Genomic DNA, 24,417 nt, shown 5'->3' with positions numbered 1-24,417 from the left:
AGTAGAAACTAGGCAGGTGGAGACAGATTGGTAAGGGGCTGGAGCAGGAGGCATGGAAGGAACACTTTCCACATGCTCTTGAAAATCACTGAGTAGAAAGAAAAGTCTAATTCCCTAACCTTAGAACTACTTGTCAACAAATCATAAAATATCAAGAGCTGTAAAGAACTTTAAAGATTCTCTTAGGCAACCCTTTCAAGTTTCAGTTGAGGGGACAGACTTAAAGAGGTTGAATAACTCCTGCAAGGGCACATATGCAGTCAGTAGGGGAGCCATACTAAAACCCATTGCTTCTGCCTCCACAACTTGTGTTGGGCACATTGAGGCACTTAAACCAACATTTACTGAGTTGAACTGACCTGCTTTCCAGGAGAGCCTCTCTATAGCAAGAAGTCTCAGCTAAGGTGTGGGAAAACAGATCAGTCTGTCTAGAAGACTTTTTTCAGATCACACATATTCGCCCTTTGAGATTGGCCGCATGCATGAGAAATGTCCGTGGGGTTGTTTCCCAAATGAACGCGGTGAAAGAGGACAACCAAAACCTTTTTTTTTTAGTTGTAGATTTCACATACAGTTTGATTGATACTTCATGGCTATTTTTAGAAAAACAAACGACAATTTTGAAAACTGCTTGCTGTTCCCCAGTTACCTTGGGAAAGTCTGGCTTCTGTGTTGGATTAGATTACCGTCCTGAGGCTGGCACTTACACATTTCTCTCTCTGCCTGTGTATCATTCCTGCATGTGTTTTTGTCCAAGCTGCCCAAAATTAAGCTGTCATTTGTAAACTGCCAGCATCATAAAGCTTTGTTGTATTACTATCATTAGGTGCTCTTCTATTTCCAGTAGAAATGACAGCTCACTGGTTCTGGTCGTACTTACCAGCCCTGTCTGTCACAAGCAAGCATCTTACAGAGCTGTCTGCATCCACTCTTCACTTCCACACTACATGTTCACTTTCTACCCAGTGGGTTTGGCTTTTTCTCCCACCATTGCACTCAGAGTGCTTTCACCAACATCACCAGTGGCTTGCAAGTTGAAAATCTCCCTTCCTTTGGTATGTGTAAAATCTCCCTCTGGACTTTCCTCCTAGTGGACCATTTTGGAAATGTTGACATTTCCCACGATTCCCTTTGGAGTTTTTCTCCCCCTCCCTCTCAAGCTGTACCATCTTCATGGGCAGTTTTGCGTTTATGACTTCAACTATTGCCCATACACTGATGATCCCGAATCAGCATCTCCATACCCCGTACCTCAGTCTTAGCATGCCCCAGACTGGGCCTGTCCTCCCCGCCTTACCATCCCAATAAATAACGCTACAGTCTAAGCCAGAAACATAGGAATGTTTTAAAACCACCCCTCCCTTCGCTCCTCTTCCTCCTCATTCCCCAAATATGCAATAAATCAGATTACATTACCCATCATCTCTAATTTGTACCAGTGCATTGCCTTCTTCCCTGCCTTTAGTTTTAATCCTGTCCATAACAACCTACCCATTATAACAAGAGTCCTATTTCTAAAATGAATCCTTCATTGGCTTGCCCATCACCTTCAAGATTAAGAGCCAAAACCCTTAATGAAGCATACCAGGCCTGTGTGATCTGACAGTCTCATTTCTTGCTGCTCTGGCTACACCCAGCAACCTGTAACTCCCTGAACGTCCACACGTTTTCATGACTTTTTTCACACTGTGTCCTTTTGTGTGCTCTCTACTGCCCCACACCACCACCACCACCGTCAGCAAACTCAGTTCTTTCCTTCCGGTGAGACTCAGGTCAGGCGTCACCTCCTCCAGGCAGTATTCCCTGTGCCAGTCCTCTCAGTGCAGTGACTTTACTTCTAGGGTTGTACTTACCACGTGGACTTGAATTACAGTTTCCTTACCTCTGAGCTCTTGCAGCAGGGCTTGTCTTTATCTTCACCCACTGAGCTTATCACAGAGCTCTAGGACATAGTATTTGGAAAATGTTTGTGAAATGTGTGAGAGAGAGTGTCATAAGATAATGTGTTTCGTGGATCAATTATACTGTCATTTTGAATATAGTTGAAGTGTGGATGGCACACATTTCCTTTTTCATATGGATTTATCTACTTTGTGATCTACGTATAACCACTCCTCTGAACTGAAGGGATTCCTCCAGGTGTTAATGTCCTTTCTATAAAGTAGATAGCATGGCTCGGTGACTTCCATAACACCTCTCTCCTCACAATTCCTGCTTAAACCTATCTCAAGAGATTAAACCTAAATTCACCTCCCGTCTCTATATGTGCAAAATCTGAAGATACCTGTGAGAAGGTAGTCTATACGTGTATTTTCCTAAAAGTCTACCTTTAAAACTTTCAGAGGTGCTTGGCAGCTTTTGCTGAATATGAAACATACCTTTTTGGGTAGCTGTCACAATGGGAAACAATGTTTAAATTATTAGAATTGGATGAAGCCTGAATTTTCATTTACCCAATCATGATCACTTGTCAAAGAACTCTGAAAAGTGAAATAAAAATTCCCTCACACTTGTTCAGTGTTTTCTAGTTTTCGAGCACCTTCACACGTCGTCTTGACTAGTCTTCATTACAGTTCAGTAATTTAAGGCCCAGTGTTAGTAGTGAGACTACTGCCTGGATTGAAATTTTGACTCTGCCGTAATATAACCTCTCTACAGCCCAGGTTTCTTGTCTGAAAATAGGAACCGCAGTACTGCTGTGTGGGAATATCGTGTGGGTGGAGTGAGATGAACTGGGCGACGCTGTCCGCACCTGTCCCTCATTGTCAATGCGTACTTAACGTTAGCTGCCCTTCACCACTCCCGTTACTGCTGCAAGAAAAGTCTTACTCTCTGGAAGATTTCTGTAATAATGAAATAGTTCTGCATTTCAGCTGTGGTGGCAGTTACACGTGTGATAAAAAAGTCATAGAGCTATACACACACGTGCCAGTGTCGATGTCCTGGGTTTGATATCAGACTGCAGTTACATAAAATGTAATTACTGGGGAAACCGGGAAGCATACATAGAGCCAATTTATACTTTTCTTTGCAGTTTCTATTTAAGCTGTGATTATTTTAAAGTATTTTTTATTTAAAAAACTCATGTAGAATCGGCTAAGTGGAACTCATTTCTTCTTGCTTCATAATCCAACATTCTTTCCACATCCCGCCTTGTTGCTCTGTGCTGCCTTAGGAATCATCGTAGGGCCTAATCAGATGTGCATGCACGTGTAGTCTAGCATTCCATATATGATGCACATTTAATTTGTACCTTACTCCTTTTACTCTCAGCACTTCTGTCACAGCAGGTGAGATATTCTTTTCTGTTCTGTGTGACTTTTATTTAGGCTGTGTTCATCTCTTGCTACTTACTAGGCTGTATTCCAGAAAATCCTTTAAATGTCACTAGAAATTAAATGACTTGAAAGTACTTCAGTATTATGATCTAGCAATCCAGCTTCTGGGTATGTGGCCAAATAAAATAATTATCTCGAAGAAATATCTACACTCTCATGTTCATTGCAGCATTATTCATAATAGCTAACATGGAATCAACCTCAGTGTCCATTGACAGATAAGCAGATAAAGAAAATGTGATAGACAGACAGACAGACAGACAGATAGATAGAAACAATATTCAATATCACATAATGAAATATTATTCAGCCTTTAAAAAGAAGGAAATCCTATCATTTGTATTATAATGGATGAACCTGGAGGATGTTATGCTAAGTGAAATAAACCAGGCATACAAAGACAAATACTTCATAATCCATTTATATGTGGAATCTTAAAAAGTCAAACTCATAGAAGTGGAGAATAGAATGGTAGTTACCAGGGGCTGGGATCTAGGGGAAATGGGAAGATGTTGGTCAAAGGGTACACAGATATAGTTATATAGGATAAATAAGTTTAGAGATGTAATATACAGTATGTGGCTATATATACACATTGGATACTAGAAATATGCTAAGAGAGATTTCAGGTGTTCTTATCACAAAAAGAAAGCTATGTGAGGAGACGATATATTAACTAACTTGACTGTAGTAATTTCACTCTGTTTATATCAGTTCATGTTGTACACCTTAAACTTATACAGTTTTTATTTAGAAAAACATGTATTTCTGGGATTAACACATTTACAATATAGTCAGTCAGCTGATGTAAGAATCAGTAATTACAATACAGTATCAGAGTTAGAGTAGAGTTACATACATAGCACCCTTGTTGGAATAGGGAAAGGAGAAAATAATATAAATGTTACTCCTTTAAAATTGTTCCAGACAAATTGTCTTTGACCCTAAAATTATCAACACATCCCTTGGAAGGAAACCATCTTGGATATAGTTTTAGTCTACTTGCTTTTATTTTTCTGGGACTAAGAGGGAAGTTTTTCAGACTAGAATTATATATCTTAATGATGTGATTCCATTTTCATTTCTGTGTTATCTTAAGTACTCTCTCTGTTTCTATGTAATAAAGTATGTGGATGCAGATAAAAAACAATGGAGATAAAAGAGAAAATGCTTGATTCTTAAAGCTGGATCAAGAGGACTAAATCCAAAAAAGTCACAAGAAAAAAAGACAAATATTATATATATTTTAAAGGTTTAATATATCAAGATATAATAGTTATAAACATTTACAGACATAATGACAGGCCATCAAAATACATGAAGGAAAAACTGACAAAATTGAAGGGAGAAATAGACAGTTTTGCAATAATAGTTGGAGACTTTAGTACCCCAGTTACAATAATGAACAGAACAACCAGATGGGAGGTAAGTAAGGAGGTAAGTGACTTAACACATTCAGCCAACTATCTCTAGCAAATACATACAGAACCCTCTGCCCAGTGACAGCAGAATACACATTCTTCTCAAGTGCACATGGGACATTGGCCAGGATAGACCATGTTAGGCCACCAAAAAACTTTGTAGGTTAAAAAAGACAGATGTTGTATCCTCTCTGAACATACTGGGATGAAGTTAGAAATCAGTAACAAAAGGAAGCCTGGAAATTTCACAAATGTGTGGAAATTAAACAGTACACTTTTAAACAACCAATGGATCAAAGAAGAAATCACAAGGGAAATTAGAAAATGGAGATGAATGAAATTGAAAAAAAATTCCCAAACTTAAGGGAACCAGCAAAAATGGTGCTGAGGGAGAATTTTACAGCTTTGAATGCTTATATTAAGAAACAAGAAAGATCTCAAATCAGCAACCTACTTTACAACTTAAAGAACTAGAAAAATAAGGACCAACCAAACCCAAAGAAAATGATATAGATTAGAACAGAGAAAAACTAAATAAAGAATGGAAAAGCGATATAGAAAATAATGAAGCCAAGAGTTGGATTTTCACAAAGATCAAAAAATTCACAAACCTTTAGCTAGATGGACCGAGAAGAAGGGGGAGGGAAAGGAGGAAGAGGACAGGAGGTGTGAGAGGCTGAAATTACTACAATCAGAAATGAAAGTGAGGACATTACTACCAATTCTACAAAAATAAAAAGGATTTTAAGACATTGCAGTGAACAGTTGTACACCAATAAATTGGAAAACCTAGATGCAGTGGGCCAATTCCTAGACACAGAACCTACCATGACGAAATCATGGAGAAATGGAAAATCTCAATAACCTATAACGAAGGTGATAGAATCAGCAATTTATAAGAAAAGCCCTGGACCTGATGGCTTCACTGGCAAATTCTACCAAACATTTAAAGAACTAATATATACACTTCTCAACTGTTCCAAAGATATAAAGAAAAGGGAACACTTCCTAACTCATTCTATGAGGCCAGCATTACCCTGGTATGAAAGCCAGACAAGACACTATGAAAAAATAAAACTTACTTATAAATACTGATGTAAAAAATCCTCCAGAAAATACTACCAGACAAATTCAGCAGCATATTAAAAGGATTATACATCATGACCAAGTAGGATTTGCTCCTGGACTGCAAGAATGGTTCAACATACAAAAATAAATCAGTGTTATGAACCACATAACAGAGTGAAGGAAAGAAACATGCATGATAACCTCAACTGTTACAGAAAAAGTGTTTGACAAAATGCAACACCATTTCACGATGTGACAAAACTCTGTAAACTAGAAACAGAAGGAAAGTATCTTCACATAATAAAATCCATATATCAAAACCCACAGCAGACATCATACTCAGTGGTGAAAGACTGAAAGCTTTCCGCCTAAGATCAGGAACAAGCAAGAATGTCTGCTTTCATGACTTCAGTTCAACACAGTACTGTTCTAGCCAGAGCAGTTAGGCAAGAAATAGAAATAAAACACATCCAAATTGGAAAGGAAGGAGTAATCTCTGTTTTTATCTGATATGATATGTAGAAAACCCTAAAGATTCCACACAAAAGAAAAAACTGTTAGAACTAATAAATGAATTCAACAAAGTAATAGGATGCAAAGTCAACAGACAAAAATTATTTTCATTTCTATATACAATGAACAATCTATAAAGGAAATTACAAAAACAATCCAATTTACAATAGCATCAAAAAGAATAAAACAATTAGGAACTGGCTTAACTAAGGAGGTGAAAGACTTGCATAATGAAAACTACAAAACATTGCTGAAAGATGCTAGAGATAACACATATGAATGGGAACACGTACCATGTTTACAAGTTACAAGACTTAATATTATTAAGACGTCAGTATTGCCCAAAGCAGTCTATAGATTCCATCCAATTCATATCAAAATCCCAATGATGGTTTTTGTGGAAATTTTTAAAAATCCTAAAATTCTTATGGTGTATCAAGAGACCCCAAATAACCAAAACAACACTGAAAGAGAACAAAACTGGAGAACTCATAGTTTCCAATTTCAAAACTTAACTGCAAAGGTATAGTAATCAAATAAGGTAGTACTAGCATAAAGACAGACATATATACTGATGGAATAAAATAGGAAGCCGAAAAATAAACCCTCACATATATGGTCGAGTGATTTTTGTCAGTGATGCCAAGACCATTCAATGGGGAAGGGACAGTCTTCTCAACAAATGGTACTGGGGAAACGGAATATCCACATGCAAGAGTTGGACCTTTACCTAATACCATATACAAAGATTAAGATAGAATGGATCAAGGGCCTAAATATAAGAGCTAAAACAGTAAAACTCTTAGAAGAAAACTTAGGGCAAAGCTTCATGACATTAGATTCACAATGATTTCTTAGAATGACCCAAAAGGCACAGGTAACAAAAGAAGAGAGACAAATAGAACTGAGTGAAAAAATGTTGAGTTTGTGCATCAAAAGACACTGTGCACATAGTAAAGAGGCAGCCTTCAGAGTGGAAGAAGGTATTTACAAATCATATTTCTGATAAGGGATTAATATCCAAAATATATAGGGAACTCCTATGACTCAGCAATGAACCCCAACTAAAATATGGTCAAAGGACTTGAATAGACAGTTCTCCAAAGAACATATGCGAATGGCCAGTAAGCACATGAAAACATACTCAATATCACTAATCTATAGGGAAATACACATCAAAACTACAGTGAGATACCACCTCACACTCACTAGGGTGGCCATTGTCAGGAAAATCAGAAAACAAAAGGTTTGGTGAGGATATGGAGACACTGGAACCCTGTTGGTGGGGATGTGAAATTGTGCAGCCGTTGTTGAAACAGTGTTTTCTTTAAAGTGTTTTAAGGAACTTATTCTTGAAAAAAACTAAAAATACAATTACCTTATGATCCAGTAATTGTACTTCTGAGTCTATATACCCAAAAGGCTTGAAAGCAGAGTCTTAAAAAAGGACATTTATACACCCATTTTCATAGTAGCGTTATTCACCATGGATAAAATCTGGAAGCAACACAGATGCTCATCAATAAGGCACCTACTATAAAGTTTGCTAAAATTATATTGTTTAGGACATGGGCTGCATAAAATATAGAAACAGAATCTAGAAGTCATAAATATGTTAACAAGGGCAATGATATTTGGGATAAGATGCAATGTCATCTTAATATTGTCTTAATATTGTGTGTGGAACTTTAAAAAGGTAATATTGAAAAACAATTAGTTTTTCATACTTTCAGGCCAAGTAAATCATCACGGTAAATATCTTTCATGAGTTGTATTTTTATACATAATACAACATGAGCACAGATGTTTTATAAAATAGCAGTGGTGAAAAGACCGTTGTACATCTGATGACAGTTCAGCCAAGGAGGTGAAATGGTGCCAACAGTGTAGAGACCTGTGTCTGCTGCTGGGGCCCTTCCACATTTTTAGCCTCATTTTTTCCTATACTCTGACACCGACTTGACAGGAGCTTTCTAAACAACCTCCTCTTGGTTCTCAGTGAACTTAATTCGTATTCTGACCATTGTGAACACACAGTACAACTTAAAAATATGCAAAACCCAACTTCACAATACTGAAAATTAGTTGGATAGAATTACCACTGATTACCAAGTTAATTTTCTCTCATGGAATCACGTTACAGGATAGATTTATACTACTAATAAAAGCATCTTTCTGTACTGCAAAAAAGAATGTAGGAAGTTTTTGAAACTACTTTGGTGGTGGGAGGTAGTGAGGAAAAAGAGAGTATGAGCTTGTCTTTTAAAAGTGATAATGACTTTTAATTTAATTTTGCTAAAACACTTTGCCTCAGGGCTTGGCCCTATAAATATTGGGTTTCTCCTTGGAGTAGGTTTAGAGAACAGCACAGTACATATTCCAGCCCTGATGGTTTCTTTATTCTCAGGGAAGTCTCTTTCTCCTCTGGATCATGATTTTCTCAAATACATAATGAAAAATTTTGATTCTAAATTTCTTTCTGGATTAAAACTGTATGAAATATCTGCCAGTTTTAAGAAGGCCAAATATTTTTTGAGAGGAAGGGGAAATTTTGTAATAAGAATTTGTACCTGAAATCAACTCCTAGTTTACTGCTACTGTAAGCGTACAATAATGACCTCGCTAGTGTATTCTAAAGACATATAGTAAGGGAATTCCTTCTACCCATTGAAGAGAAATTGTGGTTTTAGATTTCTGCCTCAGGAGCGACAGATTCAGGAGAGCCAGCAGCTGCACAGCTCTGTTGTTTTCCCAGGCCAGGCCTGGTGCATACCAGCAGGTGGTAGTTACAAGCACAGCTGCATACTGGGAAGGTAACCTTCCCCTGCCCTCCACAGACCACCCACCCCAGGATGGAATGTGTTCCAGACTCAGGTAAGCCAGGTGTGCAGGAGGCCAGGGCAGTGGGCAGAGGGGGAGGGGAGGATGTTGCTTGCACACCTTTCCTGAAAGACAGGCCACTCAACTTGCAGTGTGCCCTTGGCCCAGCAGCTGTGCTGGAAGGAAGTTCAAACTCAAATGTTGGTCTGTAAGCATATATCAGACCCCTAGGTGTGCATTTCATCTACCAAGTGTCCCAAAAGAGCAGGCTGCTGACAAGTTATTTTTCCTCTAGCAAGTAACAGTGATATCCAACTAGACAAGAGACAACAGTGCAGAGTGCTCCTCTGAATAGAATATCCTTTACAGTGTAGATACCTTCTCCTTAAAGTTTCTCTTTATCACATCTCATTTTTTGAAGACTAGAAAGAACCTTTTAGTCTAACTGAAGATAAGCCCTTTTGTAGCTTAATTCAGGCAATTTTGAAATTCTTTCCTAGATAAAACATCAGTTTCTATTGAAACATTTCTGTAAAGTGATTTTAAAGTAGCAAAAGAAACATCTATATAGAAGGATGAGGAGAATTTCTGTGACCATTTGAATAAAATGATGTCTTAATGAGACAGACAAAAAAAAAGTCTTCACCAAAGTTTACAAGTGAAAGAGAACTCTATTCTCAGCAGCTTAAGGAGCAACACTAAATGAGATTAGAGAGGAAAAAACAAAATTCTAGGGGAAAATATGAAGAGGTGATTGAATTGACTGTGAGGCTTAGACTGTTAGAAAATAGAAAATCGTGGTGAGACAGTAAGACTGTTCAGCACAGTGAGAGCCTTAGACCCAGATCTGAGGTCTCAGAATGCACCACAGTGAGCCTAACAAGAGAGGCTTGGCTCCTGCAGGCCACAAGGGTTCTTCATATAACTGCCAGACTGTTAGAGAAGTTTTTCAGTTTCTGTTGGTTTTATGAGAAACTGCCAAAATGGTGTTTCTAAAATTAAACAGAAAGCTCCAATGAAATAGAAAATCTAAAGTTGTCAGCTGTGGACAGAGAATATGAGAATAGTGTAAAAATATATCTGATTTACTTTGAGCTTATTTTCTTGGGACTGATGAAGAAGTGAATTTGTCCTTGAACCACATTTATAGTTTCTGAATAACTGAGTTAGTTTGTTTCACCCAGAATTATCTTAACAATCTTTAAATAAAATATCTTCGTGCCCTTTGGTGAAGAATAAAGTTCTTACGGAATCTTTTTCTTTTCTTAATGGAAGAGAGATCAGAAAAACAATGTTTGGCCCATGACCAATTTTCACCTCCCTCCACTAGAGATAGTTTCTCCAGAGTCCTCAGTGAAGGAGATGGCCAGTGAGAGAAGTCAGTGTGGGATAAGACAAAGCACATGGGATTTAGAATCTAATAAACTCAGGTTCAAGTTCAAGCTTTCCTGTTAACAAGCTGTGAAACTTGGGCATATTGCTTGCTATCTCTCAACTTTGATATATTAATCTGTAAAAGTTAAATGTGATGACACAAGGAAAATGCTTCAGTACCTGGCATAGTAGAAAAACCTAATGTTAGTTTTCATTCTTTTTTCTCTGCCCCCATCAAATAAGCATGGCTCATAATTTAGCCTTTTCTTAATGTCTTAAGGTTGTCATTTTGAACATAAACAGTTATGCTAATTTGTAGTAAATAATAATTTCAGGGGAAATGAAAATGAGTCTTACCTTGCAGTGCCTCTGCTCTGTTATGCCTGTTTTCTCTTGTGCTTCCAGATTTAGTGTCCCATTTTGCTGCTGCCTGCCTCTAAAATGGTCACTACTTTTATACTGTTCTTTCTGCTCTACTATAAACCAATAAACCACAGCTTGTTACAGTTATATGTAAAATCAGAATCTACAGAGTCTGAATGACCCTTAGAGTGAGCAGAGCATCACTCTGATCCCTTGACCATGCACATAGTAGATACTCAAATGTTAGATGAGCAGGTGAGAGAATAAGTGACATTAACTTCGGTATCTCAGAAGTCGTTTTGGTTTCTTCATGGTTCTCAACTATACTTTTAGAAGATGTAATTACTGGATGAAATATTTCTGGATAAGTATAAGATTGCTACATGCACATGTATAGTGTTCTATTTGAAATACTTAATGATGATATCAGTACTAGGTTTTTGAAAAAAGAGGAATATGAAAATTTGTGATGTATGAAAAACCCTCACATACCCAGAAATGTTTCTCATATTCTTACTGTAGTTTGTAAAAGAAAAAGAAAGTTGCATCTGTAGGTGATTTATCGAGTTAATTTTAAAATGTGGCCAATTGAACACACAAGTTAAACTCTCTCTGTCTGGAGGCCCCCCACTAATATTATAGTAAATAGGTAAAGTCCTGACCCCTCAAAGACAAAGAGAATGGGAGGGAAAGGAAAGCAAATAATTTTTAATCTGGAAAGAAGATGATTAAAAGATAGTTGCCTAGAAGTTAAAACCTAAATTAGCAGGAAGAGAAATACCAGAAGAAAATCTGTGCCATCAAACCCCCAAAGGCTCAAGAGTTAGGGTTCCCAGCTGTCTCAGAAAATGAGGGTACAAGTGGGATTGGAAAGAGGAGGATTGGTTGAAAGTCTAAATAGGAGGCAGTTTAGATTTCCTAGATCCCATCTGCTGTGTATACAGCCAAGTGAATCCCACGCCTCCAAAACCTGGCAGAAGACAAGTGGTTGAACCAAAGTTACTCAGGAGATGGGGACACCAGGTACTGCTATACAGAAATCATGTGAAAACAAAATGATTAAGTGAAAATCTGTTCCTTAAATAGTGAGACACTCAACCCATTCTGTGAACCTCTGAGAAAATGAGCAGGCCATATTATATACTCGTATTATGTATTATATATTATATATTATGTATTATGTATTATATATTATATATTATATATATATATGTATATTATATAAGGCTTAGAGGATATAGGATTACATTATTGTGAAACTGTCTCAGGAGAATAGACCTATAAATATTGACCGCTGGGATTCCCCAGTGGGAAAGCCAGGTCTCTGCTTGTCATCCAGATTGAAGCCCCTCAACACAGAGTTTGTGTCCAGCTTGTGATTGGATCAATAGTGTGAGACACTGTTTAATCCATCAATGCATCAATCTATGTATGAACAGAAGCCCCCAGATTACCACATATTTGAGGAAAGCCTACAACCTGAAATACAAAAAAAGAACTCAAAGGAAATGAAGACCATGCAGGAAACAGAAGAAAACCTTTAAAAAGTATAATTTCACAGAGATGAGAAAACAACTGCATCCATGAAGCAAAAATAAGATTCTATAAAAGCAAAACATACAAGGAACCAAAAAGAACTCCTGAGAACTAAAGATGTAATTGGTGAAGTGAGAAATTCAGCAGAAGGACTGGAAAATAAAGTTAAGGAATTCACCTAAGAAGTAGGACAAAATAAAAAGAGATGAAAAGCAGAAAAATATACGAGAAAATTCGAGACTCAGTGAAGGATCAAAGTCCAACAGAGAAGATAAATGAGAGGAAATTAGCAAAGAAGTAATACAAGACATACTTTCAGAAGTGAAGCACATGACTTTCAGATTGCACAAAAAAGGAAGGAAGAACCTATACAAAGACACAAGAAATCAGGGGTAAGAATTTCCTAAAAGTTTCCAGAGAGGAAAAAACAGGCCATGTATAAAAACATCAGGAATTAGATTGGACTTCTTGAGAACAGTGCTTAAAGTAGAAGACAGTGGAGCAGTCCTTCAAAATGCTAAAGGAGAATTAGTTCCAATCAAGAATTCTATATCCAGCCAAACTGTCAATCAAGTATGAGAATGGAATGAAGATATTTTCAGACACACAAGGTCTCATGCTCCCCTTCTTCAGAAGTTGGAATATGCCCTGCAACAAAACGAGAGGATTCCATGGGAAGAAGATGAAGACACAGAATCCAAGAAATAAAGGAATCTAACTCAAGAGATGGGTAGAAGGGATTTCTTAGGCTGAAGACAAAGGGCATCTCAAAATGAGAGCTGTGTGGTAGGCCTAGGGAGCAGCCAGTCCAGGTTAGAGCAGGGGGATGGTGGTTTCAGGAAGGATGTCTCCACTGAGGGGAGAAGAAGAATCAACAATCCCTGGGGTGTTTGAACTTGAGAGGAAATTCCACTTTAACTGGAAAGATTGACAATGAGCTAATGATACATAAATAGGAAATTCAACATATGAAGAAAGTTATCTGAGTGAAATCAAAAATGTGTACAAGAATCATCATTTACAAATAGCTCGATTGTGAATAATGACACTTACATAGTCATAGTGGAAGAAACAATATTACGCTGTCAGTAGTGCTGTGGACAGATGTTCCGGTTCTCCCCCCCTTTCCAGATACATAGTAGGATGATGTTTCTTGGCTCCCTTGTGGTTGAGCCTGGACTATGTGATTGGTTTTGGCCAATTAGTTGTGAGCAAAAGTGGCATGTGTCATTTCCAGGTAACACATTTGATGTTGACGCAAGACCCTCCAGAGATATTTTTTTCCTCTCCGCCACTGTGACCTGCAGTGCTCTGTACTGTTCAATACACTAGCCACTATTTTAGTTAAAATTAAAGGTAAAAATACAATCCCGAAGCACACTAACTATGTTTGAAATGCTCGATGGCCACATGTGACTTGTACAGACATGGAAGAGTGTAGATTGAAACGTTTCGATCTTAGAAAGTTCTATTGGGCAGTGTTGCTTTAGATGGTGGTTGCTGTGTCACCTGGACCCTGGAGTAAGGACAGCAGGAGCCCCAGCCAGTCTGAGATGGGCATGTCATTTGAATGAAAAAATAAAGCTTTACTGTTTGAAGCCACTGCAATTTTAAAGGAATTTTTCACTGCAGCATAACCTAGCTCATCCTGACTTATATAGAAATCATGGATTCAGACTCCACTCCTAATGCTACCATCTGTATTGCGACAGGCTAGGTGATGCTAGTCACAACTCAAAGAAGCTCTTTGTCAGCTTTATAACTATTGTACAGCCTCAAAGGAACTCTCATTAATTAATTGGAGCACATACCACAGAAAGAGTCTACTGTAATTACTTTGGCTAAGGAATGGCTCAGTGGTCAGAGATAACAGTCAACAATCTTAAAACAAGGCTTTTCTCAAAAAAGTGACTTTCATAGAATGTCTAAATGAACAGCAACAAAAAAGAATGGAGGAAGTATTTGCTTCTGTTCATAAAGATCCTCCTTTTGAATCCAGCTGATCATTTATTCCTGTCTTTTGATAGAACTGTCACAGGTAAAGAGTGAGAATGAGGCAAAGGCTGATTGATAGTAAGTACATTTGTGAAGTGTAAAAATTTACCAAGTGATTTCCCGTTCATCATCTTACTTGAATTTCATAGTGATCCTAGCAAGTAGGCAGATACGGAAACCAGAGCCTGACATTTACTCCAGGCAATAGTAGAAATCGTAGTACAAGTAGCAACTGCATAGCATATGACACTTCTGCGGGACTTCCCTATGTGCCGGACACTGTTCTAAGAATTTACAAATGTTGATTCGTTAGATACTGTGATTATCCTCATTTTACAGTTGAGGAAACTGAGACACAGGTTAAAGAACACATCTAAGATTATATAACTGCAGAGTCAGAACCCAAGCGCAGGTTCTGACTCCTTGTCCGAATTCTAACAACCACATTACTTCCTGTAAACCATAAACAAACAGACCTCAATGTAATCCTTTGTATTAGGAAAAAAACTATTTTGCCATTGTGTAGTAAGAAATGCAAATTGTATCCTAATAGATGAATTTGAATGAGATATTTTAAAAATTCAGTTTAACAACAAATAGTACCATCAGTTTACCAATTAGTTCATTTCCTGAGTTTTTATACAGATTGTAATATACTTTATTCAATTGAATAAATATAACTTATTTGAGTGCTCATTATATGCCTAGACATGAGCTAAGCATTTTAATCTTCACAAGAACCGTATGTTATAGATAATGTCATTATCCTTGTTTTATAAACAGAAAAATTGAAGCTTGAAAGTAGCAACCTGCCCAAGGTCACCCAGCTAGCAGGGCAAAGCTGAGATTTGAACTCAGCAATCTGACTTTAGAATTGGTCCAACACTTAGACGTTCCAATAGCCACTCTAGAATTTCAAAATTATTTATGATTCCAGAAATTTTCTGTATCATCTCTGTTCATTTTTGGTGGTTTTACTGAAACATAATTACCGTATTCTTTTCCATCTAGGTTTATGTTCCAGATGAAAATAATGCTATTTTGGGAAGAAATACAAATAAGCAAGTTTTTGAAGGCTTGACAACTGGACTTCTCAAAGTCAGTGCTGTGGTTTTTGGCTGCCTGATTGCCAATCGACCAGATGGAAACAGCCGGCCAACTACACCAAAAATATCAACACAGGAAATGAAAAACAAACCCTCACAAGGTGATGCTTTTAACAGTCGAGTTCAGGACCTCATCAGGTAAATTACTAAATTTCTTAAAACTTTCTTTTTTGCTAAAAAAATTTAATTAAAATAATTTAAATCTCAGGTGCCATGTGATGGCAGTGATTCTCACAACACCATCCACAAATTCCTGGTAGAAAATACACCATTTTGTAGAGAGAAAGAAAATCCTGTTAATGAAAAGCAATATGACTAGAACTCATCTGTTATTCTTGTATTTATATATTTCATATTAGAACATGTAGTATCCAAGCTTTTATACTTTTTTGCTATCACCTCTTTCCAACTCAAAGGATTTCCAAGAATTACCCTATTTCAGGTGATCTCTGGCTATAAATTTGGTTCAGATTTAAAACAATAATAATAGCTGTCATTTGTGGGCACCCATCATGTGTGAGGCATTGTAGTAGAGGCTTCACATCCATGTAAGTGTAGGATTTCTAGTTCAGACTTTGTAGGTGAGGAAATTGCTCAGAGAGGTTCAGTTCTTTGCCCAGGGTTATAATAAATAAGTTTAAAAGTTAGGTAGGAGAGTTGAGACTGGAACTCAGGTCTAGCTGGACTGCCAATACTTGTATGTTTTCCCCTACACAAATGTGGCGATTCCTGACACCTGTTCAAGGTCAACCCTACTCCCTTCTAAGGTCACCTTTTCTCCAGGGAAATTTATTCCTACTTTGGCATCTGAATTCTTTTCCCCTATGAATCTGGAAGCAGGTAGGGCATTTAATTTTCCAACAGGGTTCCATCTGGTGTTAATCAATTACCCGTCCCCCTCCATCAGAAACTCCTCTGTGATCTGTACTGATCTCTGGCTTCTGAAACTCATGCAATTTGTTACTCTCTGAAGCTTATGTAGGTTAATAGGAGAAAGAGAATGCCCTCTTCTGCATTTGCTTCTTTCACAGTTCATAAATTTCCTCTGCTCTCTTGTAGTGCTTTCTTAGAAACAGTTGTTTCATTCAGTATCTTTCTTACCCTTGATTACTCTGTTAACTTATCCCTTCCATCTGCCTGCCTCTCTCCCCAAGCGTATTTATTGCTGGAGAGTACTAGGCCCTTTGGGTCCACGACCATTTATCATGCGGCACTTGACTTTTACCCTCCCTGGCCTTTCTTCAGTTGCTTGATCCCATTCAATTTCCCCGTGTCCTCTTGGTCGCTGTAGAACCCGGCCCTCTCTGCTGATGAATGCCGTTCTGTCGCAGTGCGCTCCCTCGGGCTGCCATGTGATGCAGCAGCAGCCCTGCCTTCTTGTCGTCCAGACAGCTTAGCCACATGCCTCAGCTGCGATGAGGCGGAAGGCCCAGCCACATGCTTCAGTGCAATTCCAGTGGGCCTTCCAGACATTTGTACGTATATTGTTATAGTTACCAGATCCTTCATAAAGGAAAAAGATATTGGGGGGAAAAATAGTAGCCAAACCAAATAACTCATGTGACTTAAAAAGGATGACTGACAACTACAACCCTTGAGAATAACACCATGCCGCTCCTCATCTGACTTGAACCACTTTTGGTGAATATTGTTTTCTTATCGATAATCAGTTGTTAGCTGGCTGGACGATTCCCATCTGTAGAACCACAAACCTTATCTCAAATCTGCCTAATGAAGCAAACAGAGCATGTTTACTTATGTCCACGCTTTCTTTCTCACCTTCTCAGACGTGAACTGACAGGAAATCTCACTCTACTCCCTGCTACAGCCTGAGCGTGTTTGTCAGTTCACATCTCTAGTGGTGGAAAGCTGGGTGGGAAGAGTCCCAGCACGGTCTCTGGCTCTCCTCTGTACCCCTGAGGCAGAACTGGAGCAGGGCACGTCGCCCTGACGTGTGTCCCTTCCTTCTCCTCACCGGCCCAGAAGAGGCAGAAGAGTGTGTAGCTGAGATGAAGTAATGGCAGTGTTTATTCTCATTGTTCTGCATGGTTCAGGCAAGTTTCTAGACGTAGGGGGTCCTTGGAACTGTCAGAGTATGGTCTCCTGTACTCACCTTGTGTCAGACACTCCACAAGGTCCTGGGATACAAAAACAAATAAAAAGCTCTTTAACAGAATATCCAAATAATATTGTTTGGCTATTAAACTTTGGCATTTTTTTGATAAAATGAAAATATTGGCAGTTTCAAGCATTTAGCACAGTTCTGGGAAAGCAATATTAGAATAGTAGGATACAAAAGCAATGTAATAATACTAGGATAGAAGCAAATTGTGATTTAAAAAATTTGAAATCCGCTCAGGAAATAAACCAACCCTGAAGCTCTGCTCTTTTTCAGCTTTACTGAGATATAGGTGACATAAAACATTGTGTAAGCTGAAGGTATACGAGGTGATTTGATTGATACACACGTATTGTAAAATGATTACCACAATAATGTTAGTTAACACTTGCATCACCTGGCATAATCACCTTTTGTGTGTGCTGAAACATTGAAGAGCTACTTTCTTAGCAACTTTCAAGTATGTAATACATATTGTTATCTGTAGTCACCACGCTGTATGTTACATCCCCAGAACTTATTCACCTTTTAAATGGAAGTTTGTACCCTTTGACCAGCATCTCCCCATTTTCCCCATCCTCCAGCCTCTGGAAACCACCATCCTACTCTGTTTCTGTGAGTTCAGTTTTTTAGATTCCTCAAAGAAGTGAGAACATACAGTATTTGTCCTTTCCTGTCTGACTTATTTCACTTAGCATGATTCCTTCAGAGGCCATCCATATTGTCACAAATGGCAGGATTCCCTTATTTTTTATGGTTAAATAATACTCCATTGTATATCTACCACATTTTATTTATCCCCCATCTGTTGATAGACACTTAGGTTGTTTCCACGTCTAAGCTATTCTGGATAGTGCTGCAGTGAACATGGTAGTGCAGGTGTCTCTTCAAGATAATGATTCATTTCCTTCATTTGTGTACCCAGAAGTGGAATTGATGGATCATAATGTAGTTCTGTTTTTAATTTTTTGAGGAACCTCCATACTGTTTTCCACAGTGACTATGTGAAGGTACTTTACCACCAACAGTATACAAGGGTTCACTTTTCTCTCCACATCCTAGAACATTATCTCTTGGTTTGTTTTTTTTGTTTTTTTTTTTTAGTAAGTCATTCTAACAAGTGTGAGGTGGTATCTCATTGTGGTCTTTGATTTGCATTTCCCTGATAATTAGTGATGTCAGACATCTTTGCCTGCACCTGTTGGTCATTTTTATGTATTCTTTGGGAAAATGTCTATTCAAGTCCTTTGCCCATTTTTAATTGGATTATTTGCATTTTTACTATTGAATTGTAGGGGTTCCTTATTTTGGGGATATTACCCCCTTATCTAGTGTATGGTTTGCAAATATTTTCTCCCATTCTGCAGGTTGCCTTTTCATTTTGTTGATTGTTTCGTTTGCTCTGCAGAACCTTTTATGTTTGAAGTCACCTCACTTGTTTATTTTGCTTCTGTTGCTTGTTCTTTTGGTATCATATCTAAAAAATCCTGCAAAGACCAATGTCAAGGAGTTTTTTCTCCTATGCTTTCTTCTAGGAGTTTTGTGGTTTCCAGTTTTACATCTAAGTCTTTAATGTATTTTGAGTTCTTTTTGGGAAATGGTGTAAGACAGGGGTCCAGTTTCATTCTTCTGCATGTGGTTGTGTGGTTTTCCCAGCACCACTTATTGAGGAGACTGTCCTCTCCCCAGTGAGTATTCTTGGCTCATTTATCAAATATTTGTGGACCAGATATGTATGGATTTACTCCCAGGCTCTCAATCCTGTTCCGTTGGTCTGTGTATCTGTTGTCATGCCAGTACCCTACATTTTGATTGCTGTAGCTTCATAATATAGTTTGAAATCAGGAAGTGTGATGCCTCCAGCTTTGTTGTTCTTTTATAGAATTGCTTTGGTTATTCATGGACTTTTGCTGAAACACAATTCTTTTCAGCATGTTCAACTAGAAATTTGTATCTGTCTCCCAAAACAGAGAAATCAAACTGTGCAACCAAGATGCAAATATTGTGAGTCCAAGTCACTGATACCAGCCTCATGGAGTCAAAAGCTATCAAACATAAGGCACTTATTTAAGGAGAAGTTATAAAACTACTTTAGCCTAGCATTTTCCTAGCTGCTTAGGATGTACCACAAGCACCTCAGGCTTCACAAATTCAAGACGGAACACATAATCTTTCCATCCAAAGTAGTGACTTTTCCTGTGTCCTCTGTCCTTGTCTGCAGCACCAGTATTCAATTCAGTTCCTTAGCCAGCAATCTGAGCATTATCAAAGACTCTCACAATCCTTTACCAAACCAATGCCCAATTAAATCTCTAGTACTTATTCATTATGCCTTATAAATATCTCTCAGATTTATTACCTTTACTCCATTGCTGCTTCCTTAATTTAACAGTTCAGGCTCTTGCAAAAGCAGATAGCCTGCCTCTCTCCCCATTCCCCTATGTAAAATAACCTCTTTTCCTAATTATAAAAGTATTTATGCTCAATGAGAAAAATAATTCCAAAAGCACAGAAGAGCACAATGGATTTTTTTTTGAATACACAAAAATTATCGCTAATCTGACCTCCCAAAGATAATCACTGGTTTTGTTTTGGTTTTAGTACACATATATGTGGTTATTTAATTTAAAATATTGCAATACTTATACACAGTGCTTGGTCATACATTTTTTAAATTCCTTTTTTCCAAATCAACAGAAATTTGCAAATTAATTTTTACTGGCTTTTCAAGAATTTAATTATGTAGCAGTGATTTGCTTCAGGTAACCTACTGTATAATCTCACTTATATGTGGAATCTAAAAAAAAAAAACAAACCCAAACTCATAGAAACACAGAGTAGACTGGTTGTTGCCATGGGCTCAAGGGTAGGGAAATGGGTGAAGGTGATCAAAGGGTACAAATTCCACCTATAAGATGAATAAGTTCTAGGGATATACTGTACAGCATGGCGACTATAGTTAACAATACCATACTGTATATTTGAAAGTTGCTCAAAGTGTAGGACTTTGAAGTTCTCAACAGACACACACAAAAAGTTCTATGTGAGTAATAAAAGTGGTAAACTTACTGTAGTAATAACTTTGCAATATATGCATGAATCACATCATCACATTGTGTACCTTAAACTTACACAATGTTATAAATCAGCTACATCTCAGTAAACCTGGGGTGGTGGGGAATAACATTAACCCTTCATCTTACAGGTTGCAAATGCTTTTTCTGTCATTATTGCCTTTTTCAATATTTAAGTTTTCTGTTATTTTTAAGATGAAGTATATCAACATGATCCTAACAAAATTATCAACACCTGTGAACCAGCTTGACAACATTTTTCAGCAGCTGGTGACATTCTTCTGCATTGTCTTAGTTTTTTTTTTTTTTTCTTATTGGTAAGAAACCATATGTTGCAGATACAGCTAACTCCCCATCTCTTACTCTCTCTCCCCTTACTCTCACTCGAGGTGAATCACTATATTAGAGTGTGTGTATATAGTTCCCACATATTTTTATAAAATTTTTTATATGTATATATGTAACTATATAAATATACTTGCATATATGTTTTATATGTGTGTATATTTTATGTATATTAGATATATATATCCATAACAACATAGTCTACTTTCTATTTTTTGTGTATATTTAAAATTGCATGAATGCTAACATACTATTTTGTCACATTCCATTTTCATGTAACATGTTGAGATTTATTTTGATGCATAAAGATCTGATTGATTCATTTTAACTGCTCTACAGACTAAGTGAATAAATTCCCAGTTTTTTAATTCATTTTCTCTCTGAGGGCAATAATTTTTACTTTTTCACTATTTCAATGATATAGTGAATATCCATATAGAAGTCTTCTTTTGTACCTGTGTGGGAGTTTCTCAAGTTTATATACCTACAGTAGAAATTTATGAATGCTGTGATAAATGCATGTTGAACTTTACCAGGTAACAAACACCAAATAGTTTCCCAAAGTAATTATACAGATTTCACTTTCCATCAACAAATAATGGGAGATCCATTTCCTTATCAATGTTTTATCTTAACACACTAATTTTTGTCCATCTGATATTTATAAAATTGTATTTTGTGTTGTCTTTTTCATTTACATGGTGCTTATGACTCATAAATGTGCACGTGTGCATTTTTAAAATATCGCTATTATTACTACTGGTAATAATAAAACTAATAAGATGTATCAAGTTCTTTGCATGTATTAGTTTATCAGTCATTTATTACAAGAACCTTATACTAATTCTCCCTATTACATTAGAAAGGAAACAGACCCAGAAGAGCCAAGCAATTTGCCCAAGGTCGTGCAGTACCTTGTGGGGCTGAGGGTTCAATATGTCAGTGTATCATTTTCCTTCATTATAAGACAACAGGACTAGTGGCCATCATTTCATACTTCCCAATTTTAAAACTATAGTAGATGCTCAAAAAGTCAGGTGAATACATTTCCTAATGTAAAAAAAGAAATGGGACATTATTTTATACCTTGTACCTAGTCGACTTAGAAGAGGCTCCAAACATGAATTATTCATCAGATTCTCCTTCCTTTTACAAAATGGTATCTTAGTAAGTGAATAGTGACAGGGATTTTAGTGCACTTATGAACAGAAGCATCAATTCCTTTGCACATATTGCTGAAAGTTTATGTGTTGATTTTCAGAACTGCTGTATTCAAACTCCTGTGGTTTTCACACATGTAAACGCAGTAGCACTGAACTGGTATAAAATCTTTAAATTAATGCTGATTTATCTGAAAAGTTATTTATATTCTTAAAATATTTGTAATGATTACTGCTTTGTGGACTAACGGAAGAGCTGCTATTATTGGTCCAGTTTAATCAACTGCTCTGGAAAACTGTTTAATGGACTGAAAAGATGAAAGTGACTTCCTGGATGTTATTATCAACTCTCAGAGCTGGTATTTTTCATAACAGAAGGCAGTTAGATTCTCACTGTATGTTATACTCTTAATGGTGACAGTTTTAAAAAATAGAGAATCTACAGTTGGTGTTACACATTTATGTTGTAACAGGAGTATCTGGGTAACATTATCTTCTGAATCCCTGCCTTCTGATGACTTTAACTCCCTGCTACTTTAAGGAGTACTGCTTTTCAAGAGTATAGAGATCATTATAAATCATTTCAACTATTGTCAGACTCTTTAGACCAGTGAAAATGATCAGATAATCATTTTTGTTCATCTTTCTTGAAAAATAGCATCAGAATAGCCGAAAGAAGAAAGAGAACCACTTACAGAAATAGCCAGTTATTCAGGATTGTCTAAAGAAATTGTTACTTAAGGTGCTTTACTTAGACTTGTGTTTGCTTGTTTGAGAGATCTAAGCCTGTGCTTGGTAAAATTTATCTTTGAAGGTGAAGATGTTGCCAGGATCTGCAGACTGTTAACACACATTTCTCCCCACATCTAGCTACGTGGTGAACATAGGTCTGGTCGACAAGCTCTGTGGCTGCTTCCTCTCAGTGCAGGGCCCAGTGGATGACAGTCCCAGGATGGCTGCGTTCCTGCAGCACGCCGCGGGACTCCTGCATGGCATGTGCACGCTCTGCTTCGCTGTCACCGGAAGGTAAGGTGTCTACTTGATATCAGTCTGGGCTCCACTTTTGAAACATGTCTTGGATTTTGCTCATTTTGGACTCATTTCGTAGGGGTTCAGGTTGTCTTGGCCTCTTTTCTGCTTTGTGCTATCTCTCTCCCTGTTGGCTTCCCATTTTGAGAGTTATCAGTGTTTCTCATTTTCCCTGGCTACATGCTTCTGTCAGAGCCTGGCTTTCTTGTTGGTGGCATAAACATAACTATTATCTCTACAGAAGACCTTGGAGGTCATCCAGTCCTTCTGCCACTGAGATCCAGAGGCATCAAGTGATTCCCCTTGAGTCAGCGAGTCAGTGACAAAGCCTCAACCACATCAGATCAGACTCTTCAGCACCCCACAGCACAGCCTAACAGTGCGCATGACCATCTTCACACGCTTTCAGTTACAGCCCCCTAGGCTCACTCACTTTGCCCCTTGTTCCTTTTTCCGAGGTGCTTCCCTGAGTCAGAGGAGGGAGCCATCCAAGAACAGTAGCTCCCTGAAGTCGCACGTGACCCACGGGCATGATTATAGCCAGTGCGCCAGGGACTACTGCTGGCCTGGTCGGCGCTTTAAACACCCCCCGCACCCCACCCCGTGGACTGTCCTCAAGAACAATAATTCTCTTGGAGGGCCAAAGTAAACCCCCTTTGTGATCTCTTCTCCTCCTACCAAGTATGGAACCACTTGCAGTGGTGACTCAGTGTTTCTGATAGGAATATCACATATCCCTCAGTTCAGTAAAATAATTTTCTCACAGTTAAATTCTAAACAGCACGGCATACAAATGATGTATTTTTTAGGGATTTGTCAAGAAGAAACCTAATTAAAACTAATTGACTCTTGAAGTCTGGCTACTTAAAGAAATATTATCCAGCCATATTCAATGTACACAGAATGCTAATGTCTATATTCAGAATATTTTAAAAGTAAATTTGCTTTCTAAAATGAGCTTCATCAACATGTTTTAGCCTGTTATGCATGGGACCCCAAAACCCACCCACTCTTCCTTATTCTTACCCAGTCCCTCCACCACCAGTCACATTTCTAGGAAGATTAAGACTGAACGTCAAGGACACCAAGCATGGGCTGTAGTCAGTGTTCCAGTTAAGTTTTTTCCCTTCTAAAAGTGCAGACAGAGCCGACCTTC

General features: G+C 37.8%; 1 protein-coding gene across 5 annotated transcripts in view; it reads left to right on the top strand.

Annotated features, from left to right (window-relative positions):
• The window catches only part of SCAPER (S-phase cyclin A associated protein in the ER), a 269,359-nt gene that overhangs the window by 192,289 nt on the left and 52,653 nt on the right, over nucleotides 1-24,417 (top strand). For all 5 annotated transcript variants that reach the window (XM_031691717.2, XM_072950937.1, XM_072950939.1 and 2 more), the window contains 2 exons: nucleotides 15,440-15,672; nucleotides 23,103-23,258. In XM_031691717.2, the coding sequence (XP_031547577.2) occupies nucleotides 15,440-15,672; nucleotides 23,103-23,258 (389 nt within the window). The remainder of the gene's footprint in view (nucleotides 1-15,439; nucleotides 15,673-23,102; nucleotides 23,259-24,417) is intronic.

Source organism: Vicugna pacos, chromosome 27 (genome assembly GCF_048564905.1).
Source record: "Vicugna pacos chromosome 27, VicPac4, whole genome shotgun sequence".
Classification (NCBI taxonomy): Eukaryota; Metazoa; Chordata; class Mammalia; order Artiodactyla; family Camelidae; genus Vicugna; species Vicugna pacos.
This window is presented reverse-complemented; position numbering and strand designations above follow the sequence as displayed.